The following is a 24107-nucleotide window of genomic DNA, read 5'->3' on the forward strand; positions in this document are numbered from 1 at the left end:
CCTACTTTGGTGAGTGGTGTCTGGGGTCTTAAAAGCTTGCAAGCGGCCATCTAAGATGCATCAATTGGTCCCAACCACCTGGAGTAAAGGAGAATGAAGAGCACCAAAGACACAAGGAAAGTTGTAGCCCAAGAGACAGAAAGGGCCACATAAACCAAAGACTTCATCAGCCTGAGACCAGAAGAACTAGATGGTGGCCGGCTACCACCAATGACTGCCCTGACAAGGAACACAATAGAGTCCCGGATGGAGCAGCAGAAAGGTGGGGTGCAGAACTCAAATTCTACTAAGAAGACCAGACTGAATGGTCTGAGACTGGAAGTACCCCAGAAAGCATGGCCCCTGGATTCTCTGTCAGCCCAGAACTCAAACAATTTCCGAGGCCAAGTCTTCAGACAGGGATTGGACTGGACTCTGGGACATAAAGTGATACTTGTGAGGTATGTGCCTCTTAGATCAAGTAGATACAAGAGACTAAACAGGCAGCTTCTGTCCAGAGGTGAGATGGGAAGGCAGAGAGGGTTAGGAGCTGTTTGAATGGACATGGGGAATCCGGGGTGGAAAGGAGGAGTGTGCTGTCACAGTATGGGGAGGGCAATGAGAGTCACATGACAATGTATGTATAAATTTTTGTATGGGGGAAAAAACATAAAAAAAGGATCCTTCTGATTCTCCAACTTTTGGTCTTCACTCTTGCTTTGGCTTTGAATAATTCAGTTTCTCTGTGATCTAGTTATTGGCAACCCTCAGGTAGACTGGGAGAAACTTGTTCCCCCGTCAGGCATCTTCACTTAGTTTTCCACTGTTCCTCATGAATTTTGCATTCATGCCTCTTGCTTACCTTCAAACTACCACATACCTCATTTGTACCTTTACATCATTGGATTCTGAAGAATGCCACTACTGACAAGATTAAAGTTTACCTCTTTAGGATGGAAATCCTAGTTATTATTTAACAATGCTAGAGAACAACATGGATTTATTCTAGGGTCTGTCAAAGAGCAAGGCCAGGGATCAAATGAAGTCTTGTTCCTTCATCTTGCGCAGCCCCCTTTCCTCTTCCTTCACTGCATGGCAGGGGGTTTGTGACACAGCAGAAGGCACGATGGGGCTGCTGTTACCTTCATAAACTGCTGCAGCTCGTACAGAATGTGGTAGTAGTTCTTCTTCTGTAAATGTTGGCAGGCTGCAATCAAATACTTTCCCCAGCTTTCCAAGGTTGGATCAATGGATTCTAGCAAGTTTTCCAAAATATGTAGCTTCCCGCTTTTATAGCTCGGCTGGAAAATGCCTTCTATGAAGACTTCTGGAGGACTCTCCTAGAGAAGGGCAAGGCGAGAAGTTAGAAGTCTTGAGTCTGTCACTGATGTCTGGGATTCACTCTGAATTTCCTTCCACTCACAACCCTTCTACATCTTCCCCAAAGCAGTACTTCTGAACCTTTTGTGCATCACAGATACCTTAAGAGAATCCCCGTCCAGCAACTGCTCCACTTCTTTCCCTTTACAGAAAAGCTCCTGACAGAGTTATCTACACTTGGTACTGTTCCAATTTCTCTCCTGTGATTTCCCCTTGAGCCTACTCTAATCTAGCTTTTGTGCCCACAACTCTACTGAAACTGCCCTCGGGTCACCAAAGACCTCTATACTGTTACATCCAACAGTCTATTCTTGGTCCTCGTTCCATCTCACCTATTAGTAACTTTTGATACACCTGATGGTTTCCTCCTTCTTGAAAATCTTTCTTTATTTGACTTCCAGGACATCAGGGTTTCTTTCTACTTCTCTGGCTACTCCTTCTCAGTCTCTTTTGCTGATTCCTCCTAATCTCTCCAGGGTTTAGGAGGAACCTGTTCTCTTTCCTATCAATATTCTCTTGGTGATTTCATTTAGTCTCATGGAATATTATCCATTTGTTGATGATGCCTAAATCTGTATCTCCAGCTTGTTCCTTCTTCCTGAACTCCAGAAGTACATACCCAATTTATATCAACTGCCTACTCAGTATTTCCTCTTGGAATGAAGAACACCAAAGTCACAAGGAAAGCATTAGCCCAAAGACAGAAAGGGCCACATAAACAGGAGATTACAACAGCCTGAGACCAGAAGAACGAGATGGTGCCCAGCTACCACCAATGATCGCCCTGATGGGGAACACAACAGAGAGTTCCTGTTGGAGCAAGAGAAAAGTGGGGTGCAGAACTCAAATTCTAGTGAAAAGACGACTTACTGGTCTGACTGAGACTGGAGGAACCCCGGCACTAAAACCACTCCTGTGGCCAACTCTTCAGTCAAAGATTAGACTGGACTATGGGACATAAAAGGATACTCGTGAAGAGTGTGCTTCTTAGCTAAAATAGATACATGAGACTAAATGGGCAGCTCCTGTCCGGAGGTGAGATGAGAAGGCAGAGAGGGCTAGTAGCTGGTTGAATGGACACAGGATATCAGGGGTGGAAAGGAGGAATGTGCTGTCATAGTATAGGGAGAGCAATTAGGGTCACATAACAATGTATGTATAAATTTTTGTATGAGAGACTAACTTGAATTGTAAACTTTCACTTAAAGCACAACAACAACAAAAAATTTCCTCTTGGGTATCTAATAATACATCCAATACTGACTGTTTCCTACAAACCTACTTTTTCTGCAATCTTCCCTTTTTTAGTAGATGGCAACTCCATTCTTCTAGTTGTTCAGGTAAAAAACTTTAGAGCCCTTCTTTCCCTCATACCCCAACATCAAATTCACTGGCCAATTGTGTTGGCCCTACCACCGAAATACATCTAAAATCTGACCATTTCTCACCAACTCCACTGCTATCAGTCTGACCCAAGCCATCATCACGTCTTGACTGGATTATCACAACAGTTTCCTCCTTGGTCTACCATCTTTCACCCCTGCGTTCCTTTTGTCTAATGCCAAAAAATCAACCTGAGTGATTTGTTAGAATATAAGTCAGATCATGTTACCCCTCTGTTCAAAATCTTCCAGTGGTTTCTCTTCCCACTCAGTGGAAAAGCCCAAGTCCTCACAAGTCTACAAGGCCCTGCGTGACATGGCCTCTGTTACTTTTGTGAGGCCTTATCTGCTGCTACTCTCTCCCCAGCTCACTCTGCTCCAGCCACCATGGCCTTTGCACTTGCTACCCCCTCTACCTGGCCTGCCCGTCCACACCCCTATCTGTATGACTTAGTCCCTTACCTCCTTCAGGTCTATACTCAAATGTCTCCTTTCCTGGGCATCCTACCCAAAATCGCACAAGTCAGACCCCCAACTTGCTTTACTTTTCTTATTACTCTTCACCAGCACTATATATTTTATTACCTTGTTTATTGTCTCTCTCTCTCTCTACTATGATGTAAATTTTATGAAGGTAGATATTATTGTCTGTTTTTTTCACTGCTATATCCCTAGTTCCCAGAATAGTCCCTGGCTATTTAATAAATAATGAGGTATTGGTTGTTCAGTGGTAGAATTCTCGTCCTCCATGAGGGTTTGATTCCCACTCAAACCTCATGCACAGCTACTACCTGTCTGTCAGTGGAGACTTATGTGTTGCTACGATGCTGACCAGCTTTCAGAGGAGTTTCCAGACTAAGATGGACTAGGAAGAAAGGCCTGACAATGTACTTCTGAAAATCAGCCAGTGAAAACCCTATGGATCACAACGATCTGACTGACAACCCATCATGGGGGTGGCGTAGGACCAGACAGACTTTTGTTCTGTTGTGTGTGGGGTCACCATGAGTCAGGGGCCAACTGGAAGGCAGCTAACAACAGTAACATTTGTGTTTTGGAAAGTTTATCCTGGGGGCAGTGTGGTGGGCAAAGTGGCGAAAAGGGCAAGGAATAAGGCTAGGAACACAATACCTTCTGTGCTCTTGGTATTCAGACATAATCTCCACAGTGCTTTTTCTGCTCTTCCTACCTCCTTGAGAACAAATGTAAGATATTTTGGTCCAAGGGTAATTGTGATTACAGGAGATAAAAAAACGAGGCTTTTCTCCTAGCTCAGACAAATGCAAAGCAGAGCCAATGCTGTAGTCAGCTTATACCAAGATAAATGAATAAGCAGCTTAGCTCTCTGGACCACAGTCCTCAGAGACAGGGAAGAGACTGGGTGGTTTCCATTTGTAATGTGTGCTTGGGAGAAGCAGCTTTACCTCAAAACTCATTTGGAAACTGTGGAAAAGGAAAAAAAGTCACAACTCTGTTACCTTTCTGACCTCGTCTACTGCTACTCTCTCCCCAGCTCACTCTGCTCCAGCCACCCTGGCCTTTGCACTTGCTACTCCCTCTGCCTGGCCTGCTTGTCCACACCCCCATCTGCATGGCTTACTCCCTCACCTCCTTCAGGTCTTTACTCAAATGTCACCCTTCGTGGGCATCCCACCCTAAATTGCACAAACCACTTCCCCCTGCTTTAGTTTTCTTATTGCTCAACTCCAAAATCATATAACTTCTACATCACTCTTGAGGCCTGGTTATTAGCTGTCATGGTTTGAATTATGTCCCCCCAAAAATGTGTGTATCAATTTGGATAGGCCATGATTCCCAGAATTGTGTGGTTGGCCTCCATTTTGTGATTGTAATTTTATGTTAAAGAGGATTAAGGTGGGATTGTAACACCACCTTTACCCAGGTCACATCCCTGATCCAACATAAAGGGAGTTTCCCTGGGATGTGGCCTGCACCACCTTTTATCTCTCAAGAGATAAAAGGAAAGGGAAGCAAGCAGAGAGTTGGGGACCTCATACCATCAAGAAAGCAGTGCTGGGAGCAGAGTGCGCCCTTGGGACCGGGGTCCCTGCACAGAGAACCTCCTAGTCTGGGGGAACACTGAAGACAAGAAGGCTGACAGAGAGAAAAAGCCTTCCCCTGGAGCTGACGCCCGGAATTTGGACTTACCGCCTACTCTGACTGTGAGGAAATAAACTTCTCTTTGTTAAAACCATCCACTTGTGGTATTTCTTTTATACCAGCACTAGATGACTAAGACATTAGCTAAGACAGTTAGTAGCTAAGGCAGTAATGAAAACACTTCCCTTATACTGTCCTGTAGAGGATGGTTGCCACAACTCTGTAAACCAGTGAGCTCGCTTGGAGCAATCCTAAAAGATAGGTCTATTTGTAAACTTCCATTGGATGCCATTTTGAATTAAGGCAGCAGACTGAAATTAAAGTATACCTTGAGTTCTTTTAACTTCATATTTAAAATCCGGTACAAAATTCCTCAGAAAGTTATCATGGAACATTCACATGAAAAAAAGAATACCAAAGGGTCATGGTAAAACAGTCCTGACTTCTGCTCAACAATGGCTCCAAAAAGTACTTCAGTAGTGCCTCGGCCTCCAGGGAAGGAGGGCAGAAACAGTGAGAAGAAAAAAAGTAGAGCATCCTCCGCTAAAAACAAACAAACAAACAAAAAAAAAATAGAGCCCGTTCTCCTTTTGCCAGATATTTGGAGCCCTGATATGGGATCTGTGTCACGGGTGCTTCCTGGCCCTGTAGTAACAATTCTGAGCAGACCAGCAACAGAGTCAACAGGTGTGGCGGGAGACGAAAAGAACTAGGACAAGGGTAAAGGATCCTCTTCTTGCGTTTGTCCCTGGGTCCTAGTTCTCCTTAGACACCACACTCTTCCTTTCCCTCATCCTCTGTCAGCTCTCTGCTCCAAGCTCTATTTCACTCCATTTGCTTTGTCTGCTAGCACACTTTCTATGACGACTTCTTCAAAGGACGAATTCTCTTCTGATCTCTCTACTATGGTTTGCAGTTCAAGAACTCCTTCCCACTACAAATGGAATGAAATTCACAAGGAAATTCCAAACCACAGTATACTTTGGGTAGGTATTACCTGTTTGTTGCATATTATTTACAATTTTGCTTTTTAAAGATCACAAAGCATGTAGTAATATGCCTAGGACATTACAGTGAGTGTTCAATATGATGGTATTTATAAATAAAAATAAGAAATATTTACTTAAAAAAATTCTGTCAGCATTAATGTATTCCAAAAAGTCATAATAGCTAACACACATGGAGAGTTTTCTAGGAGGCACTCGCTATTCTAGGTACTTTACAAATATTGACTCATTTAACCCTCACTATAGTCCTATAGGGGCCCTAGTGGTACAGTGGTTAAGTGTTTGGCTGCTAACCAAAAGGTCGTCAGTTCAAATCCATCAGCTGCTCCTTGAAAACTCTACGGGGTAGTTCTACTCTGTTCTACAGGGTTGCTATGAGTCAGAATCGACTCAACAGCAATGGGTTTGGGTTTGGTTTATAATCCTATATATTAAGTGCTATGATTAGATCTATTTTACAGATGAGGCAAATTGAGGTCAAGAGAAGTTAAGTAATTTGTCCAAGGTCATACAGGACTCAAACCAAGCATCTCCCGCCAGAGTCTATGCTCTTAACTACTGTCTGATTCTGCTTTGTGGGGAGGAGGGAAATTCCTCACTGCCAGTCAAAAGGGTGATTTGGAATCCAGGTGAAGACTTGTCACACACCCACTGGATAATGACTGTGTAGACGGAGTTTTCCATTTTGACCTGAGAGATGATCCCACAGCTCCATGTTTCCATATCGCACTCCCCTCCCCTTAAAGCTGAGTGATTCAAGCTAGGTGGGTAAGGCAGGCACTGGCCTTTGAGAGCTGTGTCCCTGTGTCCCACCTTGTTCAGGAGGTGCAGCAGGGCTTCCCGCAGGCAGCTGTGCCTCATGTAGAAGCTGATGATGGCCAGGTTGGTGCTATAGTTATGCAGATAGAACAGGCATTCTTGGTAGTAGGTGTTGTGCATGATCTTTCCCTCAGGAATCACCTCTAGGGAGAGACTTTGGGTCCGCAGGGTAGCTTCCAGCTCCCTCAAGGTGGCAAAGTAATCATCATCTTGCTGACAGGAAAGGAGAGAGTGCATGGGAAAAGTGGAACTCAGTAAGTTCTATGCTTTCAAAGAATATTTAACCATGTGAAAACATGTTCAGGCAGGATACAAAATTCTATATATTGTAATGCTGTACAATTCCAATGTCATTCACAAACATAATGGAGAAAATTCACCAAAACCTTAATACTAATTAAGCCTGGGTATGGGATTAAGGTACCTGGGTGGCACAAACGGTTTGAGTTCAAATTCACCCAGTGGTACCACAGAAGAAAGGCCTGGCAATCTGATTCTATAAAGATTACTGCCAAGAACACCTTACGGAGCAGTTTTACTCTGTAAGTCAGAATCGACTCGACAGCAATGAGCTTTCTTTTGTTCTTTAACCAGGATTACAAATAATTTTTATCTTTTTAAAAAAATACTTTAATTTGGTTTCTTTCTTCTTTAAAAAAAACTTGACTCTGTATTACTTATCTAATTGTAGAGAGTTACTTAAAAATATACATATACTTATCTAACTACAGTAAAATCTGTAAAAGCTGGAACCTGTGTAAGGTGGAAACCTGTCAGAAAAGGAAAACTCAAATATTTTCCACTAAAATGAGCAATAGAAAAGTGGTGAAGACTGCTCCCTGTCAAAAGGAGGAAAACTTGCAAGACTCAGAAAAACAAAGCAGTCCTGTCGAGTTCTGACTCTCACAGGCTTCACTGTATATGTAACGGAAAAAAACAAAATATAAGCCTGGTACACTCTTAGCCAGGACTGATATGATCAGCTGAATTGAAGCTGATCCTTTCCCCAGGGCCTACTGTGCTTGATCATACTCCCCCCAAGTGGCACTTTGCTGTACTCTTACCAAGGACACAAGGGGCCTTGCTGTGGACTCCAGGTATTCAACCACATCCTGTACCAGCGTTGAGCCATGACTCAGCTGATTGAGGTCAAAAGGGGGCTTCAGGCAGCGGCTGAACTTCTCCCGTGCAGCAGTGAGGTTCCCAGCTTTGAGGCAGGCCATGCCCCAAGCGTGCCATGCCCCAGTGGAATCAAGTCCAGTCTTTGTGGAGACCTGGAGGAAAAACTTCTTCTTAGTGAGAGATACTTACACCAGGCCCGAGAGCTCGCAAAGACCTACTTTGTCTCCCTGCTGCCAGCCACCTCCCCAAACCCCCACCTGCCATCACTCCCATACATGCAAAACATCTGTGCCCTAGATACTTCCCCAGGGCCAAGGACAACTGAGAGTTGGCAATACCTGTCTGCAAGGCTAGACAACAGCACTTCATTACAGTGGGGTAGAGATAAGCTTTGTTTCTGCCTCACCTCAACGCCCAGCTGGTAGTACTCAGCTTCCAAAAGCTGGTTCCGTAGTCTGGTTACTGCAGCTGGCTGCAAGATCTGATCCAGGGATGGCACATGGCGATAGGCAGCAGTAACTAAAATATTCAGTACATCCACCTTGCTGATGTAGCTAAGGGGAGGAAAAGGGCACAGCAATGAGCCTCCATAGACTCTCACTAAGCATAAACCAGACCAAATCCGTTGCCATCGAGTCAATTCTGACTCATGGCAACCCTATGTGTTGCAGAGTAGAACTGATCCATAGTGTTTTTTTTTGGCTGTAATCTTTACAGAAACAGAGTGCCAGGCCTTTCTTCCCCAGCACTGGTGGGTGGGTTTGAACCGTAACCCTTTAGGTTTGTAATTTCTATCAAGACCAGGAAGCACTGTCATCTGAAGTGAAGTCACTTTATGATGAAAATAATAAACTGAGTTCAGAAAAAAGCCAGTTGAGCAGCGATTTTGAAGCTCTTCTGTCTCAAAAAAGCAGGGGATGTTAGCCTTAAAGAACAGATTACTGAGTTAGTAAAGAAATTTCTGTTAACAGTTGAAGAGCGAGAGAATTTAAATAAATTGTTTGAAAATGAGCAACTTCAGCAAAGTTATTTGTCAAAATTCAGTTGTATGGTTTTCTTGAACAGATGGTGTTAAAAGTTTCAGAAGAAAATGAAGAGCAAGATGTTGTAAATATTCTACAAGCTATAGGTGAATCCTTAGCAAAAATGAATGAGGAAAAATACAACTTAGTATCTCAATATGATGAAAGGGTATTAGAGTTAGAAAAAGAGATTAAACGCACTCAAAAAGAGCACGTAGTTTGTGGCACCAAGGGACCTTTTACTAAGGATAGTTTCTGTTTAAAAGTTTATTTCATTTTCAACTGTGAAATGTGATAATGAGAAGTGAGAGGCACATGGCAAAGAGACTATGCATGAAGGCTCTGGAGTCAGACTGCTTTGAATTGTAGCTCCATCAGTAGCTCTATGACCTTGGGCAAGATAGTTAATCTTTCTATGCCTCAATCTCCTCATCTGCAATAATAACTCAGGAGCCCTGCTGGCACAGTGGTTAAGAGCTATGGCTGCTAACCAAAAGGCTAGCAGTTCGAATCCACCAGCTACTCCTTGGAAACCCTATGGGGGCAGTTCTACTCTGTCCTATAGGGTTGCCATGGGTCAGAATTGACTCGACAGCAATGGGTTTGGTTTGGTTAATAATAACTCAAGTAAAAGGGCTTCGAATAGTGCCTGGAACCTTTCCAGCACTCATTAAACCTTTGATATTAATACTTGGTACAGGGATGCTCAGGCCTTCTATTTGAGGCAAGGCTTTCATACTGAATGTTGAAGTCACCCATTTGCTTTTTGGTCCTTTGAATGAGCCCTACTTCTTGTAAGAGAGCAGAGAGACTGTATCGACGGCCTGCACTCCTGCTTAGTACAGAGGTCACGCTACCACCACTTCCTGAAGGTGCTGCTGCGCAGGAGTATCCTGGCCCTTCACTTGGATGCTAGTCTCCTGGAGCGGATGTCCTCTCCCTGGGCTAAGAATGAGCCCTTGTTACAACCCACTAGGGTCACCTTCTTTGATCTTACCTTGAGATACCTGACGAACGCAAAATCCTTATAAAGACAGAGCCCAGACGGCTGTATCATTCTGTCTAGTGCTGCCTGAAACAAACCTACACCCTATGTTATCGAATCTTGTCTCGTAATTCCAGCAAAAAACTCTGGGGAGTCTGACTTGTCCATCAGTCTCCCTGGAAAGGGATTGTGTACATCAGTGATTCTCAACCTAGTACAGATGAGTTGAGTCCCTGTGTGGTGCAAATTGTTAACGTGCTCAGCTGCTAACCAAAAGGTTGGCGGTTCGAGTCCACCAAGAGGTACCTTGGAAAAAAGCTCTGGCAATCCACTTCTGCAAAATCAGCCATTGAATACCCTATGAATCATAGTTCTACTCTGACATACACGGGGTTGCCGAATCATAGTTCTACTCTGACATATGTGGGGTTGCCATGAGTCAGAATAGACTCAACAGCAACTGGATAGCATGTAAAAGCAAATTCAGTACCATAATATATTTGTGTATTTAGAAAAAGAAAACATTTGAAATAGGTGGTGTGAGTTTTTTAAAGCATACATTTACTCAATTCATTCATTCATTTAATTTTCATGTCTATCAGAAAGTATTCTGCAAGCCAGAGGTTCTTAACTGATGTGCACACCAAAGTACATGAGAGATGAGTCCATTCCCATCAGCAAACTGGCCACACAGAGGCAAGGATTCTCCATCTAGGGCAAGGCTTCCTGGCAGTGGGCATATCTGAATCCCAGCTGGGGGACAAAGAATGTGTAATTTGAATTCACTGCTGTAAACTGCCAGAGAAGCCCAGGACACATTGGGGTGGGTGAGAATCCCACTGAAGTGAGGACATTCTTTATTTCTGCTACCTTAGCCTGAAGTGGATATGGTGGCATAGTGGTTAAGAGCTCGGCTGCTAGCCAAAAGATCGGCAGTTCAAATCCACCAGCTGCTCCTTGGAAATCCTATGGGGCAGTTCTACTCTGTCCTATAGGGTCACTATAAGTCAGAACCGACTCGACAGCACCTAACAACATATTAGATTTTAAAGGAAGTCCAGGATTCAATGTTAAATTTGTTTTTTTCTCCAATCTGAGTATCTTTTCCTTTAATACGTAGATTTTATCTCATTTAGTTTGACTGATATTTGAGATATATTTGGTCTCTATTTTTATTTTTGCTTTTAAATCTTTTTCCACACTTCCATTGTTTTCTATTTTCTGCTTTATGAAATGGTTTCTGTTTTTTCCCTTTCTTTCCCTCTCTTTTTGGTAACTTGGTAGATTTTTAGTTACTTTTGTGATTATTTTTAAAACTTTACTTAATATACACCTATTTCTTTATTTATAAAGAACTCCCTGAGGTTACAGTCCGAATTTTGTCAAGACTGATGCAGAGTTTTACTCAAGCTGAAGCACTGGACATTGGACGTTTACTTTGAAGCCAGACAGTGCTCCCCTACATTGCTTCTAATTACAAATTCACCGAAGTCTTTACTTTCTTTCTGACCGGATGTCTAGAGAAAACACCGCTTTGAGGATCCACTCCAGGAAAGACAAGGACACAGGCCATCTGATTAGAGTGAGAGAAGACACTTGGGATTTGGCAACTGAGCATTTCATCAACATCAAACTGAGATGCAAGACATTTCAGCATACTTTGTCAGAGAGGGTTATGAAATGAAACATCACAGTGGGATCAGAAAAAGAAGCTGGATAGAAATTGTTGTTGTTGTGTGTGCCACTGAACCGATTCCGACTCATAGCGACCCCATGTGACAGAGTAGAACTGCCCCATAGGGTTTCCTAAGCTGTAATCTTTATGGGAGCAGATCGCCAGGTCTTCTCTCCCATGGAGCTGCTGGTGGGTTTGAAGAGCCAACCTTTTGGTTTGCAGCTGAGCACTTAACCACTGCACCACCAGGGCCCATGGAGAGAAATTATCATCATGTAGAAGAATGGAGACGAATTTACAAATACCTGTCACAAAGAGCCAAGTCCTGACTCCGGCCCGCCCTGACGAACATCATCTTAGCACTGAAGAGCAGCTGCTTCATGATGTCTATGAGCAGCCCTGCATCCACCTCTGGGTTGGTGAGGCCCTGGGACAGCCTGCAGCAGTGCTCAATAAGCTGGTGACCACAGGCAATGCTGTCCCGGTGCAGATTCAGGATGGCAATGCACAAGGAGGCGCTGGGGGCCTGGCCAGGGTGCAAAGAGACAGAAAGACACAGTGAGCTCAGGGAGCAAAGCGTTCTTCAAATGCTGCTGGGGGGCAGGAATTAGTCTTCCCATTTCACTGGCAGAAAGAGCCAAAATTCCACAGCAAAGCAGAAGTGGAAGTGGAACTAAACACATTTCAGACGTTCTAAGTAGCACTGCCACAGCTCTGGGTGCTAGGTTTTGTCACCTTACTGGGAAGGTGGCTGTGTCCATGTGTTGCCTACCTTTTGAGACTGTTGGTAGGCCCCCCTTTTTTCCAGTCTCCTGTACCACTAGTGCAGGCCCTCATTATTCTCGGGGGGACTATGACAGTCACCTCACTATCTGACCACCTGGAGCAGTCTCTGCTTCAAGCCACTGGATATACTGCTGTTAGTTCCTACACCATATTTCTTACCATTCTGTTCCTCTGTTCAGAAACCTTTCATAGGTTCCAGATGCCTACCCTGCACATATGCCTTACCCCAGAATTCAAGGCCCTGTACAGTGGGGCCCTGGTGGCACAGTGGTTAAGAGCTATGGCTGCTAACCAAAAGGTCGGCAGTTTGAATCCACCAGCAGCTCCTTGGAAGCCCTATGGGGCAGTTCTACACTGTCCTATAGGGTTGCTGTGAGTCGGAATCAACTCTACGGCAACGGGTTTTTTTGGTTTTATACGTGAAGCCCTTTCCAATCCAATGTTTTACTCCCTCCCTATCAATTTATTACATTCCTTCCAAATTGAACAACTTCAAATTCCCCAGTCATGCCCTGCAATGTTTTGACACTGTGCCTTTCTTTACACAGATGCTTTAGTTCTGTACTTCCCCATCATCACTCCCCTCACAGCCTCCTAATCTCTGCTTGTGGAAATCTTACCATTCTTCCAAGGCTCATTTTAAACGCTACCCCTTCCATGAAGCCTTCCCTGATTTCTTCTGACCTTCCACAACCCTCACCTGCCTTGTGTATTTTCCAAGATGTTCCTCACTTTCCGCCTTAGAATTGTTTACGTGTCTCAGACTGTGTTCATGTATACGTAAATTTCTTTCCATGCCTTGTTCATTTACAGTTGCCATCAAGTCGATTCTGACACATAGCAACCCCATGTGTGCAGAAAAGAACTGCACTCAATAGCGTTTTCAAGGCTATGACTTTTCCCTGGCAGATCGCCAGGTCTTTCTTCCGAGGCACTTCTGGGTGGGTTGGAACCTCCAACCTTTCAGTTAGTAGTCAGCTGTTCAACTGTTCGCTGTATCCAAGGACTCCTTTATCATCATGAGGGCACTCAAATGACTGTGATATTTTATTGCTGTTACCTGCTCATAGTAAAATTCACTCCGCACCAGCTCGTTTTCCTCCTCGTTCAGATCCAAAGTCCATTCCAGCTCAGCTGCTTTGGGGACTCTTACCACAGCTGAGAATGGAGGGCTTTCACTCTTGGAGCTGTCTGTTGCTGAGAAGAGAAGTGCCATTCATCTGTCAGTCACTGGCTGGCAGCCCAGTCTAGCCCAGTCCAGTGAGCTGGGGTAAGCTACAGGTAGATACCATCTTAGTGCTCCCTTTCCCTCTCCTTGGTCCCTTTTGTTTCCTTTAGGAGACCCCATTAGGCATCTCAAACACTCTTCCCCAGGCACAGACCTGGGATGAGCGTTATAATGTTTGTCATACAACCCTGGTACTTCACATGAGAAACCCTGAAAGGTTCTTGCTTCCCAAACGGAGGGCTGAATCACTACTACTCTAAGAAATAACCTGCTGTGAAGGATATAGACCAAATTGTTAATAGTGGCTGTCTAGAAGGAAGGAGTAACACCAGGTGGTAGGATAGGGTAACCTAGAAAGAAAAAATAAAAAATAACCTACTAAAAGTTAAGGATCTTTCTTTGCTGTTGTTGTTAATTTTATTTTGTTGTTGTTGAGAATATACACAGCAAAACATACACCAATTCAACCCATTTCTACATGTACAATTCAGTGACATGGATTATATTTTTCGAGTTGTGCAATCATTCTCACCCTCCTTTTCTGAGTTTTTCCTCCCCATTAGTATAAAGTCCCTGTTCCCTAAGGTTCCTATTTCATCTTCTGAGTTGCTGTTGTCACTTTGTTCATAATGAGCATAATATTTAAGGCAGAAATTTTTCACTAGTTAAGCTAAACTATTATTTGGTTTTAAGAAGGCTTTGGGATATTTTTGGTTTAAGGTTTAAAGATTATCTCAGGGCAATAGTTTCAGGGGTTTGTCCAGCCCCCTTGGCTCCAGTGGAGTCCATGAAAATTTGAAATTCTGTTCTGTATTTCCCCTCTTTTGATCAGGATTCTTCTATAGAATCTTTGATCAAAATGTTCAGTAATGGTAGCCAGGCACCATCCAGTTCTTCCGGTCTCACGGCAAAGGAGGCAGTTCTTCATGGATGCAATTAGCCACGCATTCCATTTCCTCCACCTATTCCTGACTCTCCTTCTTCCTCTGTTGCTCCAGGCAAATAGTGACCAATTGTCATCATGCCTTGGATAGCTGCTTGCAAACTTTTAAGACCTCAGGTACTATGCAATGAACTAAGAGGTAGTAACAGAAGCACTAAACACTTTATTAGGCCAATTAACAGGGATGAAGGGCGTTTCTTTGGTTGCTTGCTTCATAATGCTAGAAGCTAATGGCTGGTGTGATAGATTAATATGAAGTCCTTTAGGGAAAACAGGCAGGTAGAAATATCAACGATTTTCTTTGACAAAAAAGTTGGGTCACGTTGCCACTGAGTGTATCAGTTATAGCTGAAACACTGAAGATAGAGCCAACCTGCGTATATAAATAGAGTCTCAGAGAATCTGATTCAGTCTTACCTTCTGATTGCCCTGGATTCTCCTCTGGTATACTGGAAACAGAGAAAGAAAAATTAAATGCCTCAATCACTCCTCCTCCTCTTTGTATTCTAGCTTAGTGTATAGCATTAATATTCACTCTGTTACCAACTAAGACATTAGAGAATCACCCAAGACTCCTCCCTCTCTCACCTGTCACTGCCCGTCATTCACCAGGTCCTGTCCATTCCATCTCATAAATCTCCATCTCCTCCATGATGGCCCTCATCATTTATTCCTGGAGTCTTTCCAATCGCTTCCCAACTGTTCTCTCTAATTCTGTCAACCTATTCTCTACTTTGCAGCTATAGCAAGTTTTCTAAAATGCAAATTTGGTCATGTTATGCTCCTGCTTAAAATGCTTTGGTAGCTCTTCAAGGTAAAAAAAAAAAAAAAAAATCCCACATTCCCAGTTCAACAGACAAAACCCTTTATGATCTGGACTGGCTACCTCTCGAGGCCATCTCCTGCCACCCATGATCTCTGCTCAAGACATATAAATCCTTCCTCCTCTGCCACTGGCCTTGGTCAGCTTCAGTTAGTATCACTGAGCCCTAAGTCGCAATGCCATAAGCCAGAGCCCAGTCTAGCACCCATAGCAGCAGCCTGCTGGTCAACCCCAGCCCCTGCTGCCAGATAGCAAACCTTGAGCCTTTGTGCCAGTGCCTAAGTCCTCCCTGCTCAGCTGCCAGCCACTAAGTCCAGGGTACGCTGGCCTGAACTTTAGCCTGTCACCTACCATCACAGTCCCTCCTACGATCCACATTTTCTCCCGCCCCAACCTTTGCAGTTGTTACTCCCACTTCTGGGCATGCTCTTTTTTGGCTTCTTTTCCTATTAACTCATCTTCTAAGGCTCAGACCAGGTGCCTCCACTTCCAAGAAGCTCCGACTCTCCAGGCTAAGCAGTGAGTGCCTCCCACCACTGTACCTATCCACTGCCTTGTGGTCTGTTCGTCAGTTGTCTCCCCACTAAAATGAGAGCTCCTAGAGGGCAAAGTGATTACTCCTGAGTGATTGTTAAAAGAAGAATTTCAGTTAATACAACCTAACTGCTCATTTCAAATTTCAGCAGTATGGAGTGTTGGTAATCCCCTCTGCCCCACCCCAGACTCATAGAAACTATACAATAAGCATGGCGTGTCCTCCTATCCTATCAGTAATCATCATGGTAAATAATGACAAAAATGTCCATATTAAAACAAACACAAAACTGCTATTGAGCAGAATGTAAAATCTATTTAAATCATTAAGCAAAACATGGAGAATTCAATGCAATTTTGCTTTTGAATAGTTGCTTTGGCCCATATTCCCAGATGCCCTAGGAGTCTTAGTTCATCCTCCCTGGCTGCTAGAAGTAGTGGAAAAAACTGAGTAGCACTGAGCTAGCAAAACATGGTCTTGATCTGTCTTGCCAGAGGAATGAGTAGTTTCTGAAATTCGTGCCAGGTGAACTCTGAATAGGAGAGTGTGGCGGCTCGTCTCATTGTGGATAATAAGCCAGGATGACTGCCTGGATGACATCTGACGTGTGCGATGCCCAAACATTCAGTGGGTGTGAACATGTGCCTTTGAGTCCAGCTGGGATCACTGAAGCAAGAGTGGCTGGAAAACAGGTGAGGCTGTTGATGGACTAAGATCGATGGCCTGATTTAGGGGAAGAGCTGAAGAACCAAATGTCCTAATCTCAGAGACAGCATCAGGTAAGAGTCCTGAACACCAAACATGGCTTCCTCTTACCCCTACTTTCTCCCTTAGTAGTTTCTCAGACTAAGATCGGTCTACAAACATTTCACTGCAAAGCTAATACCATTTCTTTGTGAATGGGGTAAATTAAAAGTTTCTGTGATTATCCCAGATTTGAAATGCTCCCTACAGTGAGGCCTCCTGGAGTGTACGGATGGGTGGGAAAGTGCAGTGGTCAACGACAGTAGCAGCCCTGCTGCAGGACACTCACTCTTTGCTGTAGTAACTATAGCACTGGTCACACACACGAGCAGGTTTCTCTCGGCAGACTTCCACCACCATTTTCTTAGTGGAGCAGGAACTGCACACTAGCCGACCACAGCGGCGACAGTGATGACGCCTGTTAAACTGAGGGGTGTCATCAGGAAGAGAAGGAAGAGAGAGGAAGAGAAGGTGAGACTGCAGGAACTATGAGTATACCTGTCATCAACCCATTCGCACTTGGTATTAGCTACCTGTGGCTTATTATGTAATCAGAGAACATAAGGCTTATGGGACTCTACCGAAAAACAGCACAACAGTCCTTGCCCTCAAGAAGCTGACATCTTAAGGTATCTCTCAGCTAAGGGTAAAGGTGCCCAAGTCATGGATAGTCTTGCAATAGCTCCTGGAACAAGTTCTTCCTGTCTGTGGAGGCAACATGTGAAGACATAGCAAAAAATAATGGGAAGAAGTGACTTTCACAGCTGATAAGGATCACATTTCTACATGGTATTGATGATGATGAAAAGTGCCATTTTTCAAAGTGCTTTTAAAAGTACCGCCTGATTACATAATAAGAATCCTGCGGGGTTGATGAGAAGCCCTGGTATCGCAGTGGTTAAGCGCTTGGCTACTAACGCAAAGGTCAGCGGTTTGAACCTACCAGCCTGCAGTCTGCTTCTGTAAAAATTTACAGCCTTGGAAACTCTATGAGGAAGTTCTACTCTGTCCTATAGGTTCACTATGAGTTAGAATCAGCTCAATGGCAGTGGGTTAGGTAGGGTTCATAGAAGAATTACACCTCTTTTATAGATAAGGAAGAAACAGATGCAAAGAAGTTACATCGTTTTCATCAGCACTGAGTTAACATGCCAGTGAGTTAGCATACTATGTTAAGTCTGCAAATACTTGTTATAGTATTAAGTCCTAACAGCTCCACGAGTGGTGCAATGGTTACACGCTCCGCTCCTAAGTGAAAGGTTAGCAATCTGAATCCACTCACAGGTGTCACGAAAGAAAGGCCTGGCAATCTACTTCTGAAAGATCACAACCCATTGAAAACTCTATGGAGCATAGTTCTATGTTGAAACACGAGGTTGCCATAAGTCAGAATTCACTCAATGGCAACTGGTTTAATTTTTGGTATTACATAGTTTATAAGCAAGTATTTGAAATGACTGAAAACGTTTATAGTCACGTTGTTAGTAAGAGGCAGAGCCAGGATCTGAATCCAGGTCCTCTCTCTCCAGACCAGAGCGTATAACCACTACCAGGTTACCTGTCTCATTCTGAAAGACATGAGAACTAGAAACAAGGTCTCCAGACCTTGGGTGACTCCTGCTATACCACATTGTCTCTTATTAGTTATTTCATGAGAATGGCAAAGATTTTAAATTTAAGGCTACCTGAGGGCATCTACTACATGTCTGAATCCAGAAACTACATTATGGTCAGGTTGAAGATAAACCCAAAGTTCTAGGCTTGACAGTTCTGAAAATACCAGTATCTTCTTGAGGACAAGAGGTGCCTATAAACTCAGGCTCATGAATATCTCTTGCTGGTAGAGCTGGATATAGACGCTGCTTACCATGGTGAAGTGCTCTCTGCGGCAGACCATGCAGACGTTCTCAGTCTCATCTGGTACCCACTGGTGCCTAGCAGGGGGTGTTGCTGGGGGCACAAATTCCAGTGGGAGCTGACTCTTCTCCCTCCGGCTTGGGGAATGTACAATGGCGATGCCTGGGGATCAGAGCCAGAGATAAGAATAAAAGCTGATAAATACTTCAGCTAGTAAATGAAGACGGAATGATAAAGTTATCACCATTTTGCAAACCCTTCATGAAATAATGGATCCAATTAAAGATCATCAATTGCTGTTTGCATCACAAAAGACAGACAACTGACCCTTGTGTGCCCCCTGATGGAAGCATACAGCACCACCTATCAGGTGTACTTATCAAAAAATATCACGTCTGAATCAAGTCAAGCCTCTAGATCTATCAGTTTACTGGAAATACAGGGAACAGAGGCCCAAATTATCATAGGGAGGCAATCAGGGAAGTCCAGGATGTGGGAAACTCTATAGGACAAATTATCTCATTTCCCCCAGAAATCAAAGAGACATATGAAAAAGAAAGAAACGGTAAGGGAACCTACTGATTAAAAGAAATGTAACAGATATTTCTGCCAAATGCCATGCTGGAAATTATTTAGATCTTGTTTCTAGAAAAACCAACTGTAAAGAAATCTTTATGATATAACTGAGACAATTAGAATACTGACTGGCTATTTGATAATAATAAGGGATCATTGCCAATTTGTTTTTAGATACAATAATGGTGTTCTGGTTTTGTTTCATAAAAGTCCTTATGTTTTAGAGATATATACTGAAATATTTATAATGAAATGATATGATGTCTAGGATTTGCTTCAAAATAATCCAGTAGAATGTCACAAAACAATTTGTGTATTAATTAATGAGAAACTAAACTTTCTGTAAACTTTCACCTAAAGCACAATAAAAAAACAAACAAAAAAAGTAAAACGCATACAAGAATTTTCTTTAAATTATATGCTTAAATGGTTTTTTTTACTGTTGTACTTTAAGTGAAAATTCACAATTCAAGTTAGTCTCTCAGACAAAAATTTACACATACATTGTTATGTGACCCTAAGTGCTCTCCCCATACTGTGATAGCACACTCCTCCTTTCCATCCCTGATTTCCTGTGTTCATTCAACCAGCTCCTGACCCTCTCTGCCTTCTCATCTCACCTCTGGACAGGAGTTGCCCATTTAAGTTTCATGAATCTACTTGAGCTAAGAAACACACTCTTCACGAGTATCATTTTATGTCCCATAGTCCAGTCTAATCTTTGTCTGAAGGCCTCGGGAATGGTTTTAGTTCTGGGTTGACAGAGAGTCTGGGGGCCATGCCTTCTGGGGTCCTTCCAGTCTCAGTCAGACCATTAAGTCTGGTACAAGAATATTTTCAGACTCAGAAAAAAAAAAAAATTCAGTAGAAGGATGGGGTATAGACAAAACAAGAACAGTCATCATGAGATGATAATTATTATGCTTGGGTCGTGGGTTTGTGAGGCTTCATTAATGTTTCTATTTCTGTATAATGTAAATTTTCCATAATAAAAAGCTAGAAAAAATCCAAACTGCTCAGGGTACCTCATTAAGATGGGTGAAACTACTCATATACTTGTAAGTCTGACCGTCTCCTCAGGTCTACTGGCTATCCATGAAGCATGGCTAATTCTCAAAGTATGGTCATGAAATGCCACAGTGCTTGCTTTATTGCATCTAAAGAGATTTTTCTGTCAACTAACAATGCCAGCAGCTCACAAAGAAAGAGAACTGAGAAACACAGTGACTCTTAGCAAGACCCAGAAGAAGAAAGGTTATAAATCTCATTCCAGGAATCCTGTTTCCCTGATCGTCTGGCAAAACAAACACCTGCTGAGCTTCTTCTGAGTGTAAGCCATCCTGTGAGGGGCTGGAGGCTTGGGAAGAGGAGGGGTGGTGAAAAGGGTGACCAGGACACGGTGGAGGCCCTCAAGGAGCTTGTACCCTGTGTGGGTGAAAGGCATAAATAATTAATTGTAATGTAGGAGGCAGAATGAACACGAGGCCTAAATATGTTGAATTCTCTAGTATACACAAAGCTGGAACAAACCAAGAAATAATAATAAGAATGTTGTAACTGGAAATGAAAAAAGACGCAAAAGAATCAGAAAGCCAGAATTAGGCAAGCTTGAACGATATAATGGGTAACTCTCAGAACCTATGCTTACCAGGAGGAGCGGCAGAAGAGAACTCTGTTGACAGTGATCTAGTCAAGGTCTCAGGGTCTGAAACCTGACTGACAGTTTCCTGGAGGTGAATCACAGAATCTGTAGAGAGAGAAAACGCTGACAAAATGCTGTTCTACCAAACGCATCTTAATTAACTGTGTTAGGCATTTAGTTTAAAGCCCTGTTGGCTCCGCTGATTGTCAATCCATGATTCTATTAGGTATGAAGAGAATGGCAGAGGAAATTCTAAGCCAATAGCACGCATGTTTCCTAAACTTTTCGAAATACAAACCATGTTTAGGCACATGAGATAATGAAGCAGGCACTAGGATTTTACAAATAAATCTAAAAACGCCAGAGGGAAGTAGATGACATTTAAATGATGTCTCTGGAGGGTAGGGAGTCAGAAAAAGAGCTGGCTGGGAATGTCAGCCCATATTTATTTCATTTTCTTCATTCTAGAAAAGGCTGAGTCAGCTCACATACAAGTGATATCTAATGTGACCCTGGGAATAGAGCATACTCTCAACATAAAATGATGGCACTTAAGAACCCGCTGCATCAAGGCCAGACAGAGACCATTTCCAGCATATTTTGTTTCCCAAACATTTATGTTATTATGCATGCAGCGGTTATCTGTATTTGTTGTTGCTAGTTGTCAGCTCCGATTCAAGGAGACCTTATATGTAACAGAATGAAATGTTGCTCAGTTCTGTGCCATCTTCATGATCTTTGATATATTTGAGACCATTGTTGTGGCTATTGTGTCAATCCATCTCATTGGGGGTTTCCCTCCTTTTCGCTGACCCTCTACTTTACCAAACATGCAGTGGTTATCTGTTGTTGTTAGGTGCAGTCTAGTTGATTTCGACTCATAGTGACCCCAAATGACAGCGTAGAACTGTCCCATAGGGTTTTCTAAGCTGTAAACTTTATGGGAGCAGATCACCAGGTCTTTCTCCTATGGAGCTGCTGGGTGGGTTTGAACGACTAACCTTTTGGTTAGCACCTGAGCACTTGTTTGCAGCACCAGGGCTCATTAGTGGGTACCTACCACTCTTCAATTCTGGTTAGGGTGCTACTTCCTGCAAGACTAAGATCTCTCCTACATAATAAAGAGCTTTTTCTCCTGAAGTATGTACTTATCATTCTCCATCCATTCAACACAATAAAAGAGGAGAAGATTAAAACTAAGAATGCATATGCACACGGTATTTCTTGCTGCATGTAAAATCCCACCTTGGATGGAGGGAAAAGGCGTTTCATTGGTAGTTACCTGATCGTTTCTCCCTTAGAGTGTATGGGAAGTCCAGGGCTTTTCCTGCGTATCTGGAAAGCAGCGAGTCAACATCATCCATGGTGAAGCCAATCTCCTGCCCAGCCAGCAGTGGGTGCAGAGTGTGCACAGCCGTGGTGGCCCAGTCCACTTTCATGTTCATCAGCAGCTGCTCCAGCATGAGCAGGGGGCTGGGGCATAGGTGGGCATAGCTGGCCTGGTGCTGCTCAGGCAGGGTCAGCAGAACCTGTTCATGGGGTGGATCCACAGAGTAAAGAAAAATAGTACATAAATTGCAGAAAGAAACTCGAGATTCTTAATGGAAATTACAGAGGTACTAGAGACCAAAAGGCTCATAGCCAACTACTGAAACTGACTAGTAGCCTTTTAGGAAGCAAGGCTGTATGCCCACTGAAATTCTCCAGGTGGTGATCAAGAAGTACTCCAACTACCTTCTCCTAGAGGAGGGGTGGGTGAGCTTTTCTGTAAAGGATCAGATAGTAAATATTTTAGGCTTTGTGGGCCATCCAGTCTTTGTCACAACTATTCAACTTTGGCAGTGTAGCATGAAAGCAGCCATAGATAATGGGTAAACTAACAGGTATGCCTGTGCTAATAAAACTTGATGTAAAAAAGCAGGATGAGGACTGGATTTGGCCACAGGCCGTAATTTGCTGAGCCTTGGCCTAAATCCTTCAGGCGTGGTAGAACTCTGCCTAACCCTTAATGGCACCATTCTGTTAGTTTGAGGCTTTACTCAGAATGAGCAATACAAGGTGATGTCAATGGACTGCCTAAACCTGACACCTCCAGTGTCCCACAGGTAAATGAAGAATCTGATCTCCCTCTAGAGATCGTTATCACTATGCTTGAAATACGTTCACTGGCTCTGCTCAGTGCCAAGAACTATTCTTAAGGACTCCCCCATGTAAGTACAGTGCATCAAAAAGCAAAAGCAAAACAAACAAAAACCCCCAAAAACGTGTATCTTCAGGAACATTTTATGTAGTTAACTCTTAGCAAAAGGGCCAGGGGTCACATTCATGGCTGCTCCCAGCACTAGTTCTATATGTGGGACCATTTGATAGATACGATGCCAATCAGAATAATTAGAAGAGTGCCAGAGGGTCCCACCTCTCTCCACACCCTACCTTCCTCTAGCTTGTAATTCCTTGTATTAGAGTCCCCAAGGTTACATATCCAAGGTAAGGACCTATTAACCTCATCAAATTGCCTAGATAACTACCCATTTTCTATTAGTACAGACTAGTTTATCACACAGTAGTTTCCAATCCTCACATCAGAATCCCTTTGGAAGATATCCAGACCTCATCCCAAGAGATTCAGTTTCAATTGGTCTGAGGTGGAGGCCAACCACTGCTATTTTTTAAAAGTCCAGGTCATTCTAATATGTGACAAGGATTGGGAAGCACTGATTGAGCGGATGCCTTGGAAAGCATACGAAGAACTTAAGAGGAATAGGTAAAATTCACTTTGGAGGCAGGGAAATAATAGAATGACAAGTCGTAGGGGGCTGTGGCTAGGATGTGGTGGGCTGCTAGGAGAAAGATTTATATAGCACAGAAGTACCAGGCCAAGGATGACAGTGGCCTGGGAGGAGAGCCATTAAAAGAGCAAGTTGTGAAGTGGGGGCTGGGCCAGCAGTCTCTCACTCAGGCATGCTTTCCAACACCTCCTTTTCCTCCTTACCTTGGAGCCCATGTACAGCGCCTGGATTTCATGGTGTCGGGCAGCAGTAAGCTCTCCACAGAAGTGGGTGGTGAGGTAGTTGGCCAAGAAGTGTGAAGTAGCCAGGCTAGGGTGCTGGTCAATAGACTGCTCTGTGACTTCAAGGCACATGTTGGGGTCACGGATTCTTTGCAGGAGCTGTTGTAGAAAAAGGGTAAAGGAGGAAAGTGAGGTCTGCAGAAGACCCCTTAGGCCAGCCTTGTTTTATCTGAGAAAGGAACACGTGGACTAACCCCTTCTCTCCATTCATTTTTCACCCTGGTAGCTTCATAAACGTGCCAATGATTTGACAGGATCAGAGTTTGGAAGACTCCTGACCTAGCTACCTATCTGGCACCTAATGCTGGGCTAGGCAGCTTCTAGTCAAGATAAGTATAGCGGTCTCCTGAAGGACATAAAGGGGCAGATCCAAGATTGCAAATGCTTTGCATGAGGTTTAGCAGGAAAAAA

General features: G+C 43.5%; 1 protein-coding gene across 1 annotated transcript in view; it reads right to left on the reverse strand.

Annotated features, from left to right (window-relative positions):
- ZFYVE26 (zinc finger FYVE-type containing 26) overlaps positions 1-24107 on the reverse strand; it is an 88982-nt gene that overhangs the window by 20933 nt on the left and 43942 nt on the right. The window contains exons 25-36 of the mRNA XM_023726312.1: positions 23619-23795; positions 21909-22155; positions 20633-20731; positions 18419-18570; positions 16841-16977; positions 14867-14898; positions 13339-13475; positions 11798-12018; positions 8217-8364; positions 7753-7962; positions 6683-6901; positions 1122-1319 (exon numbers count right to left, since the gene is read on the reverse strand). Of these exons, the coding sequence (XP_023582080.1) occupies positions 1122-1319; positions 6683-6901; positions 7753-7962; positions 8217-8364; positions 11798-12018; positions 13339-13475; positions 14867-14898; positions 16841-16977; positions 18419-18570; positions 20633-20731; positions 21909-22155; positions 23619-23795 (1977 nt within the window). The remainder of the gene's footprint in view (positions 1-1121; positions 1320-6682; positions 6902-7752; positions 7963-8216; positions 8365-11797; positions 12019-13338; positions 13476-14866; positions 14899-16840; positions 16978-18418; positions 18571-20632; positions 20732-21908; positions 22156-23618; positions 23796-24107) is intronic.

The sequence above is a fragment of the Trichechus manatus genome, unplaced genomic scaffold (assembly GCF_000243295.1).
Source record: "Trichechus manatus latirostris isolate Lorelei unplaced genomic scaffold, TriManLat1.0 scaffold00010, whole genome shotgun sequence".
Classification (NCBI taxonomy): domain Eukaryota; kingdom Metazoa; phylum Chordata; class Mammalia; order Sirenia; family Trichechidae; genus Trichechus; species Trichechus manatus.